The sequence below is a fragment of the Ostrea edulis genome, chromosome 1 (genome assembly GCF_947568905.1).
Source record: "Ostrea edulis chromosome 1, xbOstEdul1.1, whole genome shotgun sequence".
In the NCBI taxonomy this organism is placed as follows: Eukaryota; Metazoa; Mollusca; class Bivalvia; order Ostreida; family Ostreidae; genus Ostrea; species Ostrea edulis.
Genome location: NC_079164.1, coordinates 35,387,016 through 35,408,004, shown reverse-complemented (window position 1 = coordinate 35,408,004; position 20,989 = coordinate 35,387,016). Strand labels below are relative to the sequence as shown.

The following is a 20,989-nucleotide window of genomic DNA, read 5'->3' as shown; positions in this document are numbered from 1 at the left end:
TATGTCACTTATAATTTAGAGGCCTTGCTGGAGTCTATGTGTTTGGCGGTCAAATGGGTCCATTCACCAGCGACCAGATAGCTCAGTACAGCAGCTGACTAGAGATTTGAGGGGGAAAGAGGGGATGGGGTTGAATTTGTTGTATTATCTCCTTTCCTGTTACATTTGAAAATCTAAGTGTAGAAATGACATGGATCTTGGGGGCAGTCACGAACTAAGGTCTGACTGGAAGCCCAGGCCTTCCTTAAGCTTTGCAGTTCTAAAAATTGGAAAAGTTTTCATTTGAAAAATGTGCATTTGATTTATAAATATGCATTGAACACATAAGGCAGGTGTCACTCGCGATAAGAGCCTACCACATACTTGTATTTCATTTATTATTTATATTTTCAGTTAGTTTTCAATTATTAGTCTTGTAACAGTAAGTATCCAAACAATTTTGTTTATATGCCGTGAAGAACAAAGCCAAAGAAAGTTGACTAACTACCCTAAATCGTACATTTTCCTTCATTTCATCACAATCACATTTTGGTATACATCAAATTATTTGTAAGTTTCCTGAAAGCAAATTGATTTAGAAAAATTGTATTTTACAATAATGTTGCAAGTGGCTGTGATTTATTCAAGCTCTTGGTGAAAAAAAATACCGGTATTTACTGTGATACAAATAACACACCCGGACCTATTTTTTCAGTAATCTCCCCTTCGAAAGTTTTTTTTTTCTAAACAATTTGAATCCCCTTGATTCAAGGATACCTTGTGCCAAGTTTGGTCGAAATTGTCCTGATCTGTGGTTTTAAAGGTCATGCACAACGTTTCTGCTGTTTCCAATAACATATTTCATCTCCTCAATATGAAGAGTTCTTATAAGATTTCAAAAATGTTTAAAATTCATGTTGAAGTAGTATTTATATTATCCTTCCAATATTGACCCGTTAACTCCGTAGTCAGATCTTTGATTTTCCTCCCCTTCTTTTCTACAGTAACTTAGTAACGTTCATAATAATTATATACACACAAACTTCTGTAATACATTAAATTTTTTTACTTTCCATAACCAAGAACTATCAAAATATTGCCAACTCCAAAATAGACATGGTAAATGTATTCAAGTCATTTTGCTACAGTAACTTAGTAATGTCCATAATAATTATATACACACAAACTTCTGTAATACACAAAAGTTTACATTACATATTTTACTTCCCACAACCAAGAACTATCAAAATATTGCCAACTCCAAAATAGACATGGTAAACATATTCCAATTCGTTTTGTAGACACAAGATAGGACGCAAGTGAATTCTGCCTAAAATGTCACAAAAAATTATTTACATGTATTATTGAGACATTAAAAGTTGAAAATGTGAAATATACAGATGACCTACACACAGACAACAAATCTTGATTAGAAATGCTCAGCTTTTTGCTCAAGTGAGCTACATGTAAAAATAACATATAAAGTTAAAATATCATAAAGCAGGCAAATGTGTGGAACGCCACTGCTGTCTTAAGACTACAGTATATGCATCATATTGTCAATTATACATAATATTAAGTCCATTCTCTATATCGTTAGGTCTATTCATTAAAGCAAAGCCGATTTTAAATTCATTTTAGGATATACTGTATATCATATATTGAAATGAGCAAGTTTGTAGTTATACATTGTATGTTTATATTATGTGTAGCTTATCAACGAACACACACACCCTTGCCCCTCCCTTTTGCCAATGACTGGAAGGTATCCCAGCGATTTTTTCCCTTATATAACTGGTACCGATAAACGGTACCATTCCCAATGCCAAAAACCATTGATTTTTCCCAATTTCCCAATTTACTTGCCGAAAAATAGACCAATGACATTGTAATTTACTTAGTCTGAAACGTTGTACAATTAACTAAAATGTTCACTTCCGGTATTAAATCGAAAGGACAGATCGTGGCAGTGGGCGTGTTTTGTAGAGTTACGATGATTCTAAACAAGCCTACGACGATCTCTTGTAAAAAACTTTTTAAAGAGATGTCTACTTCTTGTTTTGTTCTCTTTATTCTTTTCTTTTAGTTGAAATAATTTGCTGATACATTGGTAGAAAATTCCCAATTTGTTAGATTTTGACGCTATTTTTCCCAATTGAATGGGTACTGGTACCAGTACCAGTGGGTAGAAAAAAATCGCTGTATCCCTAATTCTTTTTATAAACTGTAGATTAAACAAGAGGCCCACGGGCCTTATTGGTCACCTCAATACTAGTGAAAAAGTATCACTACTTCCATGGGCTTTGAAATCTAGAAAAAAATTCCTGTTCTGAATATCTGAGCTAAATTCTAATGTTCAGCGACAGTATTTAAACAAGATGTTTTCTTAAAGTTCACTGCCTTCAAAAGTGCATACACTGATGAAAAGCTTTAAATAATAGGTGTATTAACATTAAAACATCAAAAGATATGACTAATTTGGACTCATCCTAAAGTCATAACCCTGGGTTGTGAAATTCACCATTTTTTGTACATCCTTTTCTGCTATTCCTAAGTATGCATTTAGATTTTACACAGTATCAGCAAACTTACACATAAATACTTTACACTAAGTTTGGCCCCACCCTGGGTCAAAACCCTTACTCTGGAGAAAATCAAATTTACAATTTTGGTAAAAGACTACCTGCTCTATCCATTTAGTTTCAATTTAATATCAAAAGCACTAAAGAAGAAGTTATTTAAGTGTTTTACACGTAAACACTATATAACAAGTTTGGCCCCGCTCAGGGGTCAGAACCCCAACCCCGGGGGTCATGAAATTTACAATTTTGGTAGAGGCTTTCCTCCTCTACATTACTATGCATTTAGTTTTTCTTACATCTGTGTGGTTCTTAAATTGAGAAGAAGATTTTTGAAAATTTGTCAATTTTGGTCAGTTTTTACCCTGTCCCTAGGCCCCAGGGGTGTAGGAATCCTGAAATTTACAATTTATGTTTCCTTTGTTCCAAATGTTTCATACTAAATTTGAAAAGAATTGGAATGATAGTTATCAAGAAGAAGTTAAAATGTCTATAGTTCACACATTTAATAATTGACCATTTTGGACCCACCCTGATACCAAAACCCCTACCACTGGGATCATCAAATTTACAATTTTGGTAAAGGACTACCTCTTCTTTCTAAATATCTATTTACTTTCAATTTAGTATCAATAGCACTAAAGAAAATGTTATTTAAGAGTTTTACACATAAACACTGTATAACAAGTTTGGCCCCACCCTGGGGTCAGAACCCCTATCCTGGGGATCATGAAATTTACAATTTCGGTAGAGGCCTTCCTGCTCTCCATCACCATGCATTTAGTTTTTCTTACACATGTGCGGTTCTTGAGAATAAAATTTCTGAAAATTGGTCAATTTTGGGCAGTTTTTGCCCCGCCCCAGGGGTGCTGGAGACCTGAAATTTACAATTTAAATCCCCCATGTCCCAAAGATACTCCATACCAAATTTGAAAAGAATTGGACAGGTAGTTATCAAGAAGAAGTTAAAAATGTTCAATTGTTAACGCACCACAGACGATGACGGACGACAACCGATTGCAATAGGTCACCCGAGTTTACTCAGGTCAACTTAGTCAGGTGACCTAAAAATGTCTATTGTTCACACATTTAATAACTGACCAGTTTGGCCCCACCCCGATACCAAAACCCCTACCCCTGGAATATTCAAATTTACAATTTTGGTAAAGGACTATCTGTTCTTTTTAAATATCTATTTACTTTCAATTTAGTATCAATAGCATTAAAGATGTAATTTAAGTGTTTTACACATAAACACTATATAACAAGTTTGGCCCCACCCTGGGGTCAGAACACCCAACCTGGGGATCATGAAATTTACAATTTTGGTAGAGGCCTTCCTGCTCTATATCACTATGCATTTAGTTTTTCTTACATGTGCGTGGTTCTTGAGAAGATTTTTGAAAATTGGTCAATTTTGCCCCACCCCTAAGGCCCCAGGGGTGCTGGAGTCCTGAAATTTAAAATTTATGTCCCCTTTGCCTTGTCCCAATGATGCTTCATACCAAATTTGAAAAGAATTGGACAGGTAGTTATTAAGAAAAAGTTAAAAATGTTCAATTGTTAATGCACGACGGACGAAAACCAATTGCAATAGGTCACCTGAGTTTACTCAGGTGATCTAAAAAAGCTGTTCCTCATTTTAGTATTCAGCATTACCTAATGTATATTGCATATGAAAGGTGAAGATAATGAACAATGATCAATCTCACAACTCCTATAAGCAATACACAATAGATAGTTGGGCAAACATGGACCCCTGGACACACCAGAGGTGGGATCAGGTGCCTAGGAGGAGTAAGCATCCCCTGTCGACCGGTCACACCCATGGTGAGCCATACATGTATATCCTGATCAAGTAAATGGACTTATATGATACAGTGTTAGATTTGTATCTCTGTTCTTTAAGATCATAAAACACAAAAACACCAACTCAGAGCAAAATAAATATATTCCTCAATCAACTGTTATTTTCTTTTCCAGTTTCAGCAATTTCATTTTTAACGTTATCATCTTTTTCAACAATTTTCTCTTTCCACAAAATTTCAAAATACTTGTCATTTAGATAAGCATCCTTTCCTTCAAATGCAGAAAAAGTCTTTCCATGCAACATAACTTTGTGTGGTCCGTCTTTCTCACTGGGTTGAAAGTCCTCTTCACTAAAATGTGTTGCCTGAAAGTCGTGAAGCCCCGTCAAATTCAATGCTGTGTAGACTTGATGCTGAGGCTCATAGTAAATAAAGAAAATCCTCTTCTTTATGTTTGTCATCGCCCTGTAGAATTCTGTCACACAAAGAGTGGATACCACCCCAGCCATTGCTGCCTGTATATAAATACTATAGGGGATGAAATATGCTATTATACAAGCTGCTGGTATTCCAATTAAAGGAAGCAGTTGCCTAGTCTTCATAAACTGAAGGACATCTCTTCCGTACGGATCAGCATACACCAATTTCCCGTATTCCTCATCAAAGAACTTGACATCAGCAATCAGGGCTGACACCATTATGTGCTTCTCCCTGAGTGTTAACTTGGGGTCATTGATGATACGGAAATGAAGCTGAGTTCTATCATCCTTTGGGGTTATAACTCTGTTTATCTTCGGTTTTTCCGAGGCTGTATCACTGTAGTGTCTTGATGAAGAGTATGCATTGTAATACCAACAACCAAACAGCCTCACTGGATTATCTTTACTACGGCACATCAGGGCTGGCGAAGAACGAAACATCACCATCCACCTTGAAGTTTTTCCCCACATAGTTTTAATCTGCAATAGATCAATGGTTTGACTTATATATAGATCAATGTAACTTACACACAACAAAATAATGTCTCATTTCCGATAGGCTATCATAAAAAGATGTTCTTAGTTTTTAAGTTTCAAACCAGTTTTACCCTCATTCAGTGTACAAACGCTTCTGTTTGAAAAAAAAAGTTTTTATAGCTCTGGTTTGCAAACAAACTGAAATTGGGGAAATTGGAAAAAATCTCAGTCCACATGTATATTTTCTATGGAAAACTGTTACAATGCAGGAACTAGCGGCATTTATACATCTGTAAAACTTATAGAAAGTGTTAGTATTTTGCCCTCAGAACTGTAGAAGACCTCCTAACAGAAGATCCTTTGGACTTAATATGTTTACGGTGTGACCGTTCAGATGAGCGAAGACTCATAACATCTTACAACACGACTTGAGCCAATTCATTTAATGAGGAAAATATAACACGGTTGATGTAAACAGTGCATTGTGACGTCATCATTACCTGCAATTGTTTTTCTTTCAAATCAAGCAGTTATCCACAACAAAACGTACGAAAGTATTAGAAAGCTTGTCTGGAATTTAAAATCATTTGTGGTACTTTCCAAACTATTTATTTGTTTTATCTACGGGGTTGAAGTATACCGCAGTGACGGCAACATTTTTCCGGAAGCATTATGGGTAGTCCCCATCATTTTTCAGCTGATGAAGAGCAAATCACATGACTCAAATGTGTAATCATTGGAGTGAGCTCATCACGTCAGAGCTCAGGTCACTTCACTCACTACTAAAGAGTGAAAAAATCTGTGAATCTGCTCTAATCTGCAAAATGCTTGTTAAAAATTAAAACTGTGCATTTGCAAATTCACACACTGTGCATAGTGATAAAATTTTTAATTATTTTTCATTTAATTTTGGACGATTTGACTGCTATACAATATTTCACCATAATGACCACTTAAACAGGTCCAGTCCAAAGACTATTTCTACCTACATAGCTGTTAATAGCTACCTAGATATTTAAACCTATTTAAAGTAGTTACTTCTACCTACTTTTACATGGTTTTGAAAATATGAATAAATAATAAAGGCGCATCTTTTAAACAGGTAAGTCGTTTTATGTATCATGTTGTGCATATGCAAAGCAAAATTCGGAGTGTAAATTTGAATACTTTACGAGGGTGGAGAATGTAGAGGTAACGCATGAAAAATCGCCCCAAAAACCTTTAATGTAAAAATGCATGAAGGTAAGCTTTAACTTTAATACAGATTTTGTAAGACATTCCAAACTTCTTATGACGTAGCTTTGATCCTAAGCTCCTAGAAAATGGAACTTAGTGAAGTTATTGATGCAAATTTGAAAGGTTAGATAGTAATAATTTTTTGTCCAGTATTTTTGTGGTATTTACTGTCAATGTAAGTGAATCAAGAAATTCGATACACACCATATTACGCCGTTCCTGCATTTGGCCATGAAATGCAATTAAGGGGGAAAGTAGGTAAAAATAGCTACTTGAAGTAGATTTAAATACCTAGGTAACTATAAGTAGCTACGTAGGTAGAAATGGTCTTTGGACTGGATCTGATAAACATAAAATAACCAATAACACAGATTATAACGACCAAACAATTTTCACAGTGATTCCGAAGGTCCGTCGGACATTGGCAAATGTCCGGTAATTTCTGTTTTGGTCTGATCAATATCAGTTGTTGGCCAGACCAAGTGTCCGATAATTTTTTTTTTAATGAAATACATGATTAGCGTTTGAATTAGGTATTAAATAACAGGTAAATAAAGCGTTTAAACTATACTCTAGAAGTACTTTAACAACATGGGCATGTTTGATTGAACTATTTGAATTTGAGTTACGCGAATTACTCGAGTTTTTAAAAAAACCCGTATATTTCATAACACTGGTGTTGAAAACGGGTTGGAAAAGTTTACTCCACTGACAAATCGAGATGAAGTGCTTGGGCTAATAAAGTACGTCACTGATGCCACTGTGAGCCAGAAAGTTCAAATTTACATGAAAGCTTCCTGACATAGTGCATATTCAAGTTTGCTAAAATCATGGCCCCGGGAGTAGGGTAGGGTGACAATCGGGGATCAAAGTTTTACATGGGAATATATAGGGAACACCTTTAAAAATCTTTTTCTCAAGTACCACAGGGCCAGAAAGTTCAAACTTACATGAAATTTTAAGCTTCCTGATATAGTGTAAATTCAAGTTTGTCAAAATCATGGCCCCAAGGGTAGGGTGGGGTCAATAGGGAATTAATTTCTCAATAAAATTTTGGTCTGGTAAAATGTGATTTGGTCCAGTAATATCTCAACCATTAAAATGTCCAGCAAGTACCAGAAGACCTTGGGAAGCACTGTTTTCAATCGACCAGTATTGACCGGTTTTAACCAGACTTGACCAGTATTGACCATCGGCCCAGTCAATACTCATATTAACCACTTTTTTGCCAACCCTGCGGCCAGGTATAACAAAAATCAGTGTGGAAACCTTGTACCAAAGCTTGTCTCCCGCATTTCCTCGCACGATAAAATGTGCAGAATGCATTTATGGACAGGCAAGCCTTCAGCACATCATGGGGTGAGTATTGAACTACTGACAGAACTATAAACATATCTGACATTACCGCAAATCTTAGTTTCCGGGCTTTCCCATCAATTTCAAATTGAATTTGTCAATTTTAGGGCAAGTTGTCTGTTGAGAATCCCGATCCCGATTGAAATATTTCGTGATGTGCTTGCAAGTAAAGATACTTGTATGTCAAACTATTATCATGACATGGTCTCAACAATGCTAAGTACTTAGATGGATGGATGGATGAAGGGGGGAGAGAGAGAGAGAGAGAGAGAGAGAGAGAGAGAGAGAGAGAGAGAGAGAGAGAGAGAGAGAGACAGACAGAGACAGAGAGAGAGAGAGAGAGCCCTGGTTGAGTAGTCCCGCGGGGTCCGGGTTAAAATAGGTCCTCATTACCTCTTGCTTGTCGTAAGAGGCGTCTAAATGGGGTGGTTATTCTTGTGAGATCGCAAAAACCGACGCCCCGTGTCACAGCAAGTGTGGCACGATAAAGATCCCTCCCTGCTCAATGGCCGTAAGCGGCGAGCATAGGCGTAAATTTTGTAGCCCTTCACCGGTAGGGACGTTGAACAATATACAACCGACCAACCAACCCTGGTTGAGTGTGCGTCCTCAGTTTGGGACATATCATCAAAAGGACATCCATAGACTTCACATGGTGCAAAGATGAGCAGTCCGCTATGTCAGCAACAGATACGAGAACAGATCTAGTGTGGATGGTATGATAAAAAAAATCTCAATTGCATACCACTAGAACATTGTCATAGACACGCCAGACTTACCACGCAATATAAAAATCTAACATGAAATGGATGTTGACAAGGGCAACCATCTTGAGCAGCGCAAGATCAGGTGTTTTCATCATCTTGTCTTCCAACTTCCATCAAGCAATACTTCCTACTGCAAATTCTCATTGTTCCCATGTACCACCAGGGAATGGAATGCGCATCGTCGGAAAGCCACAGTCGGTCGCACTTCTTTTACCACCCGTGGGACACAACGCCTATACTTTCGCTGGAAGGTGGGTCTCGGCTTCTTTATGCGACTGGTCACATTACACATTACCATTCCTTATTGCGATATTCAACCAATGAAAAAAGCCCCCAATTTCCAGTGATTGGGAGCTTAGATACACATGGCTTTCGAAGCAAAGATTTTGACTACGTTAAGTTGGACAAGTTACAAAGCTTTCAGCGAGATCACCGATGTACTTTACAACTTCTTTGTCAGTTTGTTTTTAAATTAATTTTATTCAAAATATAAACATACCCAACAATCTCGATTGAAGTCAGCATTTCGCAAATTCTATGGTCGTTATAACGATCTAGTTCGTCAATACAACCTATCATTGGGTCAAATGCTGTCTGACGTGTTTCATACCGATTGTTAGGCCGTTCTTGGCACACTGTTTTTGACTACGGATAACTCCGTTTACCTGATCAGGATTTAGGGTTCACGGTGGGTGTGACCGGTCGACAGGGATGCTTACTCCTCCTAGGCACCTGATCCCTTCTCTGGTGTGTCCAGGGGTCCGTGTTTGCCCAACTATCTATTTTGTATTGCTTATAGGAGTTATGATATTGATCACTGTTCGTTCTCTTCATCTTTCACCCAACAACTTATCTCTTTCCTCCTTCATCTGGTTCACTTTCGTGACCATTGATTCGTTGAGTTTGCATGCCCTGATGCCGATTTAATTTATTTGTACAAAGGCTGCACACAAATGATGCGTCTGTTGGATGAAAGTTGAGGTACTCTAGAGTATAGCTGTACTGTTCAAGTGAAGTTTTTGACGACAGGGCCCTCTAACTCCGATCCTTGATATTGGTACAACAATACACACACTATCATGGGCACTGCCATTACTGCTGACGCTTAGAGTTCCGGGAATACTTACGGCGATTCCCATTGGTCCTCGATAGGTCACGTAAGGTCATGGATTTTAATGAGTTGTGCGAAAATACTGGCGTTGTGTCCCACGGGAGGTAAACGAAGTGCGACCGACCGTGGATTTCCGAATGCGTTACCACCAAGAATTGTCTCAATCAAAACACCTGACACTTTCAGGGAGCTGGTGTCCCAACACAAATTTTTAGACCTACAGATTTTGAGTTTTTATATTTCAATTTTTTTTTATATAATATTATGCTCTCTCAATGGCAGAATAATCAACCAGATGATTGTGGTCATTAGTAAAATGGGGTGGATCCAAAAAAAAAATTAAAAGGGGGTTTCTCATTAATTTTGGTTTTCAAGGGAGGGGAGTTCCCTCAAATATGCGTAATTTTAAAAGTTTCAAATCAAAATTTTCTTACGAAAACGGGTTCAACCTTCGGAAACTCTTTCTGGATCCAATATGTGCTCGCAATGTGCTCGCAATAAGTTATGAAATACATTGTAAATGTAAAGTGCTATATGATCAAATGTGTGCATGATATGTTTCCGGGATGATTTCTTTTACAATTAGATGTCGGGGATTTATAATTTAACTGATGAAAATATCTATATTTTTACACGTTTATAATTTAAATGATAATCGGGTTGTCATTTGGAAAATCGCTTTTATATATACATGTATTCGTATAGATCGTACATACGTGTAGATGTACTGCTCCGATGAAATGTCTTTATAGAAAGAGCAAAAGTCCCAAATCCTGAGAATAGCTATATCCCACGCCCCCAACATTTTTACAGATTTGTGATTTTATCTATTTCGGAATTTAGACACCCCCTCCAATATCATTAATTTCGGAATTTAGAATTCTGGATCCGAGACGTTTCGGCCCTGTAGTTTCCGCCCTCTGTCGGCTTTCACCGCACGGCGTCCTTCGTCTACTCTTTAAAAGTCTGGATTAAATCTTGGTTGCGTTTCTGTATCACTTGTCTCTCTACATAGTACATCAACAAACGAAATCATTTCATGCTGTGAATTTTCGGGTCGTATAGTATTTAAAAAATTTTAATTAACATTTGAATTTAAGGTATGTTTAGACACAAGTATAGTAAGAAAATATGTTAGGATTTTTTATATATTAAATTCATGAGATGGCAATGCAAGAATATAGCAATATAAGGCCTTAACCGTGCGTTGTTAGATTTTTTGTTGGTTTGGGGGGGGGGGGGTCGTAAATGGAAGGTTTTTATTAGGAGTGGATCTGTAGCTCTCTGATCTGTCCTAACACATTTTTCAAAGAGCTCCAGCTAAATATCTACTGTATTTGTCTTGTTAATTTTCTAATTACCCCCAGGATACGTAACCCTGTCGTAAATTGTGTAAAAAAAAAAAAAAAAAAAAAATACGCTCGAAAATAGAACACACAAAAAACCAACTGTTCTTCAAAATCTTAATTTGTGGGGTGGAGGTAACGTACAACTATTATCATACCTTACGTTTTCCCAAAAATCCGGAGGGGAGGAGGGTAGTGGCGTACGACTTCTATTCTCAAAGCGGTAGCGGATTCAAAACACCCGATTTTATCTAAAATGGTATAACCGCAATGGGTTTTTTACTTAAAACAGAGGGGGGGGGGTGTCATCAAATATATCTTTATTACAGAAAATGTACGTTGTTAAAAAAAAATAGTACCCCCCCCCCTTGATTCTACATGCTTGTATTACAGATATACATGTATACATGATTAGTTAATTATGTATAAATACACATGATTAAAATATTTTTATACAGTACCTTTAAGTAGCCATTATAAACGTTTACATTTTGTGCAACGGTTGATTCGGGCCATGTCTTCAATTCATCGTTTCAAGCTAACATTTCCACAAGTATTCGTTCCGTGGGGACCCGGGTTAAAATAGATCCTCAGTACCCCCTTGCTTGTCGTAAGAGGCGACTAAATGGGGCAGTCCTCCGGAAGAGACCGCAAAAACCGAGGTCCCGTGTCACAGCAGGTGTGGCACAATAAAGATCCCTACCTGCTCAATGGCCATAAGCGCCGAGCATAGGCCTAAATTTTGCAGCCCTTCACCGGCAGTGGTGACGTCTCCATATGAGTGAAATATTCTCGAGAGGGACGTTAAACAATATTCAATCAATCAATCCACAAGTATTCACTACTAGTAGAAGCACTACCATAAAAGGGGGCTGTTATGTAGAACTTCGTATGTGAAATTTTATTCTGAAAATCATATATTTTCAAAAGAATGTGAGGGTCAAAGTCTTAAGTGTTCAAGTAGAGCTTGATTTTCACACATACAGAGGCCTTCCCTTTCCTGCATTTACACTCTGCCCATCCACCCTCCGTTCACTTAGCACTTCTAGCATTGAGTGGCATGTGCACAAAACATCCCTTGATAACTATATCCGAACCATTCGTTGATATAGAGTAGGGTTCCGGGCCCCTCCTCATCCCTGGCATGGAAATCAATACATTTGTGTGCTAAGGACTGAACTAGATCATAATATCATAAAATCATTTGTACAAAATTGAAAGGATAGTTAGATATACATAATGTGATGATTATCTTCATACTCAGTGGTTTACTAAACATAGAGGTTTATGGAGCGCCAAATTAACATAAACTCAAATAATTGAAGATATCTTCAATTATTTGAAGATATCATCAATTCAATTATTGCTCTTTTTAATTGAATTAATGCGCGCATTAATTCAATTATTGCTCTCTTCAATTTAATTGATGAGAGCATCAATTGAGTTAATGAGAGCAATAATAGATTTGATGCGCGCATTAAGTTATTGCTCTCTTCAATTCAATTGATGAGAGCATCAATTTCGTAGAAATATTGCTCGCAATAATTAATTTAGAGCTCGTTATAAATAATTTGATGATCTCTTTAATTCAATTGAAGATATCTTTAATTATTTACAATTCTTTTGAATAAGGAATTAATGCGCGCATCAATTCTTTTAAAGAGAGCAACAATTCAATTAGAGAAATCATTAATTCAATCGTGGATATGTTGAATTGAAGATATCTTTGATTATATAGTTGCTCTCTCTAAAAGAATTATTGCTCTCTTCAAATGAATTAAAGATATCATTAATTCAATTGAATTAATGAGCGTATCAATTTAATTATTGCTCTCATCAATTGATTTAATGCGCGCATTATATCAATTATTGCTCTCTTCAATTGAATTGTAGCGCCCATCAATTCAATTGTTGATATCATTAATTCATTTGAAGAGATCATTAATTCAATTAAAGCTCGCATCAATTCAACTGAAGAAGTAATGCTATCATCAATTCAATTAATGCGCGCAATAATTCAGAATTGAAGATATCATTAATTTTTTGAAGAGATCTTTAATCAAATTGATGCGAGCTTCAATTGAATTGATGATATCTTCAAATAATTGAAAATATCTTCAATTATTTGAGTTTATGTTAATTTGGCGCTCCATACAGGTTAGGATTCGAAGTATTGATTACTAGTACGTTTTACACCTTTCACTATTTTGACAACAAACTGCTAGACAATATACTATCCTTTAACTGACGGTATCATATATGCTGATGCAGTGTCATATTTAAGTCTTTGACTTTGGTACTATTTAGACTACCACTACTTCCTTCATCATTAGAGACTGACAGAAAAGGAATTGCAGAACCATTTATTGGGCAGAAAAATCAAAGATTATTTTCTTGATGTCTCTTTGACTATATCGGGCATGTAGCAAGAAGTAGAAGGAGGAAGGGGGCTACCAAAACTGTACGATCTTCTCCCATGCGGACGTTGGACGTGGCTTGAGACGGTGATCAGGATTCATAACTCAATTATTTCAATTGCGTAAATAGCGATGCATTGAAGGCTTTTTATGTACGAAATGATTATCATATCTTTTTGTTTTCATATGACGGATGTGATACACGCTTATATGCTAAAACATTGAATAATACCTGCAAATTATTTTTAGCTTTTCATTGCACGTGACAGTGTCAAATCGTGTGTAGAACGTATCACGTTGTTTGTGACTCTTATCACTTCCTATAATGGATCTTTCCCAGTCCCATTGTCATATACATGTGTGTATATAGGCTTTAAAAACTTCAACATCGATTTCTAATATTTCTTTTCACATTACTTCTGAATGAATTCCAGGTTCTTTTTATTTAATCCGACGTACAAAGCATTGTTTAGTGTGTGCCTTCACTGAGCACATTTTTAGTACGCTCTGGACAAATTTACAATTTAACATAGTATATGTCTATATTCATTGGTATAGCTTTACAATTTAACATAGTATATGTCTACTCATTGGTATAGCTTTATGCACTCACGCGACATATACATAAATGATATTCATTTCATTTAGATTAAAACAATACAATTTGATCCAAATGTAAATGACACAAACCAAATTTATGCTGAATGGTAAAATTATGGGTTACTCTACAATTACTAAATAAAATTACACAAATCGTCGTTCAAATCGTAGCATCCACCGCATTGAATCATCTGCAACTCATTAAAACTTCTGGAGAGAGTCGGTTAAACTTTTCAAATAAAAATCAAAGTGCATATTTGTTACATAAAACTCGAAACATAGGTCGAAAAAGATGCAATATTTCCATCATGAGTTCATACATGTAGCAAAGCCTTTTTTCTTGTTTATGGCGTCGCATATAACGTTAAAATGACACAACGTTATCATAGATTACACTGTATTTATATATATGTAATACATAAGTAAAGCTTCATACGAACATATGATAATTACTTTATGAAGACATACCCCTTATGAAGGAATTTTGAGAAATATCATTTAATCTGGACGCGGGGCCGAATTTGGTCCCAAACGCACCAAGTCCTTTTATGACTAATGACATCTTCCAATACAAAAAACACTGAATAATTTATGTACCGTATGTGTATCATGGTCTTATCTGTCCATATCTAATTGCACATTATGCATTTCTTGTACATATTTATTCTTATCCGTTGTCTTTTATGTACAGTACATGTTAACAGAACATGTTTTGTACTAAATACGTGGTCTGAGCGAATACTAAAACTTTACTTGTGGAATTCAAATTAATCGCTTGGAAGTCAGATGCCTATTTGATTATGCTCTCCATTATCACATCATAATTAATTCGGTCGTTTTTCTGTTGCGGGGAACAAAAGGTGTGAACAACACAGCGGAGGTCAGACACCTGGACGTGAATTACCTATTAGTTTTTCTTCCAGGTGTGCATTTGTAGAGAAGATTTTTGAAATTGGTCAATCTTTGGCAGTTTTTACTCAGCCTTGGGGGTGCAGGAGTCCTGAAATTTACAATTCATATTGCCCCCCTCCCCCAACCCGTCCCAAGGATACTTCATACTAAGTTTGAAAAAAAAAATGGAAGGGTAGTTATCAAGAAGTTACGAATCAATGTTCAATTGTTAATGCACGACCAACGACGCCGGACGCAGACCAATGAAAATGAATGAATGGAATAATAAGAACACAAAATACTTTCACTATATGGGCTCATCAGATCCAGCATAGACGTAAATGTACTTTGATGGATGAAGCTTATACAGTCACCCAATTTATCTTACATTCATATGAAAATAGTTGACATTGCATGCAAAAATAACGGAAAATAAACGTTGTCAAAAAGGACACGCACCCCTCCCCCTCCCCTTGTCGCACCTCTGTTTCCGTGTACCTGTTTCATAGTATATTATAATATATATATATATATATATATATATATTCAATAAGGTATATATATATATATATATATATATATATATATATATATATATATATATATATATATATCGCACGTACGAAAAAATGTGAATAGTATTTTTAAAAAGTCGTTCACTCGATGCAAGTCTTTATTCAAATTTCACTGACACAACATTTATATACTGGTATATATATATAATATGTACAAAATATTGACAGAATTTTCAAATATTGTCCATATAGTGTTCACACGTAACGCAGTAGTGTAGGAATCACGTCTCCGGTAGTTCCGGTTCTGCTCACGCACAACGACTGAGTTCATCATGACGCCAAACTAGGCTATTCTGCACTCACAAAATGCCCTTAAAAGTAAGTTGCCGACGAATTTTGCCACCTCAAAACACTTAGATGCATTGCATCAATTACATCATAATCCTGGGTTACCTTATCAATATATTATTCATAAAAATAATTGGTCAGTGTTTGGGAAAACGTAACCTAATTAGTGACACTGAAAGACTACGCTTAGAAAAGAATTATACAATAGGCATAGAAATATCGAGGTTTCTCTATACTGACCAATGCCGAAATAAATAGAATGAGATACCAAACCGGGACAATTTCACAAAAAACACAAAAATAACTTGCGAGGCTCAACACTGAACAATCATACACAGACACACAAATATCAGAAATCTTATTTTGATAAACATGCGCAATACCTTATTGAATATTTCAAAACCATATTCTAGTCCATCTATATATACACTTGCATTTTTTTCGTAGGTTTCTTTGCGTTTTAAAACATGCCTTTTGACTTCCTTCCGAATAATCTCTGTAACAATGTCCTTGCTTTGACGAATTTCCTTGGACGGTGCCTCGTAACTTTGCCACATTCGTTTGCAGTGATAGCGTTGGGATGTGTGTGTCGTATTTGTCGAACTAAAGTAGCAAGGAGTTCACGATTAAAGCCAGGCATCTCCACGTGTTTACAGTCGTGTAATGATGCTGCAGTTTTACCCTCTAAAAACAAAAACGAAGCAATGATTCAAGTTCTTTTGAGAATATAAGCATGACGTCATATTAAAATTGCTTACGCATTTACCTTTTGCAGAAACTATTCTATTTCTGATTTGGCCTGTGTTATTTGCTACCATGATGATAGGGTGGTCCATGTCCAATGTTTCCCTCAACCGAGAGACCTCACGCAGAACGTATTCAAATGAATCTCTGTCACAGATTGAGTACATCATGATGAAAGCATCAACATAAACTGTGTGTCTGTACGCCTGCAAAATAAATCAAACCAGTTTCATTCAGTATGAATACTGCAGACTAACGTTTATTCGCGTGCAAGAAATTTTTGCGAGATTCGCGAGAACCTCGTCGTCGCAAATATTTCTCGCCGCGAACCAGTTCTTTAATATTTCTTGTATGTTTCAGATAATCTAGGTTGCGAAGTTAATCGCCGTGAACCAGTTCATCCAACAAAAAAAAACAAAAAAAAAACAGTGGTCGCGAATAAAAGTTGGTTTAAAGTAGTCACATTTTTTTAAAAAAAAAAAATACCTTGCAGAACTGGACTTCCTCCAACTCGACGATGGAATCTTCGCCATCTAGATTCAAAGGAACAGTGATGAAATTGTTCTTCTCTAGCAAAAAATATAAGCAACAATATTACAATAGAATGATGAACACAAAGATAAATAGCATATGTCATTAATTCAAATACTCTCAGCTTACTTGTAGTATCTTGGAGTCCATTAAACTCGGAAGTGACAATCTGCTTGATGATCATGGATTTGTCTATCGATTTACATCCGATGACTTTAATTCTGAGAGGTCGTTGAGCGGAACCTATACTGTTACAGACTGGCCTTATAAAATCCTCGCTGTCGTCATCGACCATTACGGTGGCTGGGTAAAATCGCTGCCCCCTCTGGTCAGTCTCTTTTTGCCAGGAAAGGTCTCCAAAAGTCCTTTTGGAAACGACTGCATATCCCGGTGACCCTGCCCTGTAGCATCGGAAACTGACCCTTTTGCGTTCACCCACATAGCCTGACAAAAGAGAGTTTCGCATTTCCTCCAAATCCATAACTAAGGTCTTTTTCAGGAATGGACGACTGCAAGAGTATGTCGACGCCCGGATTCGTAATGGCATGGAAGTTGGCTTTTTGAAATCGCAAGCTGCCAACGTTTTAGTCTGTGCTCGAAAGAGCTGATGAATTTCTTCCTCAACTGCATACTCTGGATCGTCAGATATCATTGTTGCAAGAGAGATTCTGTGATCTGAATCAACTGTAGACGAAGGAAACGGAGTGGTACTGTATATTATTTATTGCAGGTTTTATACCAACAGCTCAGACTGTGATAATTGGTATGACATACAAAACTCACGTTCAGCGTACATACATAACCTTAGTTATGAACCGAGATAGTGACCGTGTGGGAGTAAAAAGAGCTTCTTTAAAGACAAGATCGAAAGGACTCTATGGCAAGATAATGTCCCATGTGCTGTAATTTCTAACCCTACGTTTTTGTGGGTGGGGGCGTCTCTATGTAACATATGGTGGTCACTTAGGGTGGTAGTTGCTCAGAGTAGAATACTATAGTATTAGTGGTATCTTTCCGCTCTGTAAGAGTTCTCTGACAATTTTCTCGTCTGAACTTCGACATTTTCCGTATAATAAAGTAGCGTTAAAAGAAGGTGGGTAGAGCGCTAATCTTTGAAGAGGAGGTAGAAATGACATCAGGGAAAAGACGGAGACCGATAGGGCTATTACTCCCCACCATCGGTTTGGAGCTGCATGTGTACTACCAGGTTGCTCCAAGGAATTGAATAGGTTTAAAGCGTACATTTTTACTTTGTCCTTGGAGATAAACAGCAAGTACCCAATGAACGGGATAGAAGGATGCAGAGGGTTCTTTATCCCCCTCTCACGGGAGTTGTGTGGTCTCCGGCGTCTTGTTAAGTTCGCTTTAACTGTGATATTTTCACCAAAAAATGCATTCACCATCGGACATTGCTACTCATCTTTGAACACAAGACAGAAAGTCCAGTTCAAAATGGAGTACAATTAGGACTGTGAAATGGACTGCAGGCAGATTTAGAATCTAACATATACTGCAAATGGTCACAGTATAATTGGTATATATTATGAGTGAAATCTAACTTCCAGTTTACCTATCATGTGCATATCAAAATATTGTTTCCTTTTCTTCCGTGTATTTGAAGTCTTTTTACTTATGAGAATGCCGAATCCAAGAATTGTCTGAATTATTTTTGGGAGTTAATACTTTATGATGTAAGAAGAAATTTTACCTGGATAGCAATATGAATAATAGTTACCTTGGCTCATATCTAAAGATTTTCCCTATATATATCGGCTTATAAATCTATTATCCCTATTGTGGCCCCAACTTACATGTACCCCTGGGGGCCATGACTTTAATAAACTTTCAAAAATATGCACTATGTAAGGAAGCTTTCATGTAAATGTAAACTTTTCTGGTCCAGTGATTCTTCAGAAGATTTTTAATGATTTTCCATTATATATCTTTGTATGTGAAAAAAAAATTTGATCCTCTACTGTGGCCCCATTTTACCCCCGAGGACCGTGATTTTTACAAACTTGAATCTGCACTATGTCAGGAAGCTTCCAGGTAATTCTCAGTTTTTCTGACTCAGTGGTTCTAGAGAAGAAGATTTTAAAAGATTTTCCATATATATTTTGTATTGTAACGTGTAATGTGTGTTCAAACCACAGATAACGTTTTCTACGTTTCTAAATGATTGCATTAAACTATAGTTCTAAACAATTCAGGGTTCGAAATTAACTCATGTCCGTAAGTCCGAGACTAGCAAAAAAAACGTGTCGGACTAGTGAACTCTCTATAGCACTAGTCCGTACGGACTAGTGAAAATCCGGAAATCAATCTTCAATTGGTAAAGATTTTTAGGAAGATTTGTCTGAGTCTCTTAGATGTTTGAACTTATGGTTGATTACCTGCATGGTCAAGTGTTTGCATGACTATGACATCCTGATCTTCCAAACACATGGAGTGCATTCGAGACCGACGTTCTTCAAACGTGCACAAATTGTCAAATTCCTGCCGATTCCGAACGCCGAGTACACATCACGAGAACGTGTTCTAGGTGTAAGAATTGCAAGTAGTGTGGTCTGAGAACATGCACGTTTGTGCGCACATGTTCTCGTCATTCGCGACTCTAACACAGTAGTTCATAACACTATAGCTCATGACTTGGTCAATCGAGTGAATTTTATTGACTTTATTGATAAAATTTCGAACTCCTGTGACTCTAAAATCTGAGCACCAAAACAACAGGAACATCGATTTCGAACGCACTTATGGACATTTATAAAAGGATTAACTCGGAGGTTAATATTGCATGCTTCTGAAGATTTTAAATGCGAAATAAAATATGGTGGTCTCTCTTTCTTCTGTAGGTGTCAGAAATTGAATTGTTTGCAACTGTGATGTGTTTGGTTTGATTAAAATGAAGATCATTTTGATATACTGGACGGACTAGTGAAATGCTTTGCGGACTAGTGAACATCAACAGTGACTAGTCCGTACGGACTAGTGCTTGAAAAAGTTAATCACAATAAGTTATTGATTTATTATATGATTTTCCTCTAACTATTCCTTGCCTAGTTTAATCACTCGTGTTTCAGCCTCTGGTCTGAAACCACTGTTTCAAACTACAAGTTTAAACCCTTTATTTATTTGAGCATTTGCTCCCGGGCTATCTTCTGAAGGAATAATGTCTCAAATGGTCCACCCGCAGTAATTTGAGGTCCCGTATATGAGACAATAAACCTTACCTAAATTCTGGGTGCGAGATACGATCTTCTCTCTTCTCCGTCTACCAGCAAACTAACTAGATGCGCAGAGGCGCCTTTTATTTATACCTCCGCTCAATTCTGCTGACTATACTAGTCTCCAAAACGTTTGAGACAATGTACAACACACAAGGAATAACTAATCATTGACAAGACTTTGATTGACCCTGATTGCCTCATTTACATAATCAAAGGAATTTTCATTACATTATAAAAAAAAACTTTGATCCCCTATTGTGGGGGGGGGGGGGGCGGCATTATTTTAACAAACATGAACCTGCACTATGTCAAGAAGCTTTCATGTATATCAGCTTTTCTGGTTCAGTGGTTCTCGAGAAGATATTTATTTCTTTACGTTTTACATTTCGTCATTTTTCGTTATTTTCCGTAAATACATTTCGCACGGGTTTTTTTTTTTAGCTCATGCACGAGCGCTTTTGCGCTTAGTATATATACTACTACTGGTCAGTTCTCGGGCAGTGCAAAGTTCGTTACAAGCAACAAAGGTCGCTTTTGTATATCTGTGTCTTAGCCTTCCCTCCCACCCAGCCCAT

General features: G+C 36.8%; 2 protein-coding genes across 2 annotated transcripts; both read right to left on the bottom strand.

Annotated features, from left to right (window-relative positions):
- Window positions 1-4,491: 4,491 nt before the first annotated feature.
- Window positions 4,492-8,060, bottom strand: LOC130049450 (uncharacterized). The gene is made up of 2 exons (XM_056147088.1): window positions 7,964-8,060; window positions 4,492-5,325 (listed from the first exon to the last, which is right to left on the bottom strand). Exon 2 carries the CDS (start codon window positions 5,314-5,316, stop codon window positions 4,519-4,521), a length of 798 nt encoding a protein of 265 aa, XP_056003063.1. The 5' UTR covers window positions 5,317-5,325; window positions 7,964-8,060; the 3' UTR covers window positions 4,492-4,518.
- Window positions 8,061-16,778: 8,718 nt separating this feature from the next.
- Window positions 16,779-17,836, bottom strand: LOC130047605 (uncharacterized). The gene has a single exon (XM_056142948.1). It carries the CDS (start codon window positions 17,834-17,836, stop codon window positions 17,123-17,125), a length of 714 nt encoding a protein of 237 aa, XP_055998923.1. The 3' UTR covers window positions 16,779-17,122.
- Window positions 17,837-20,989: the final 3,153 nt, after the last annotated feature.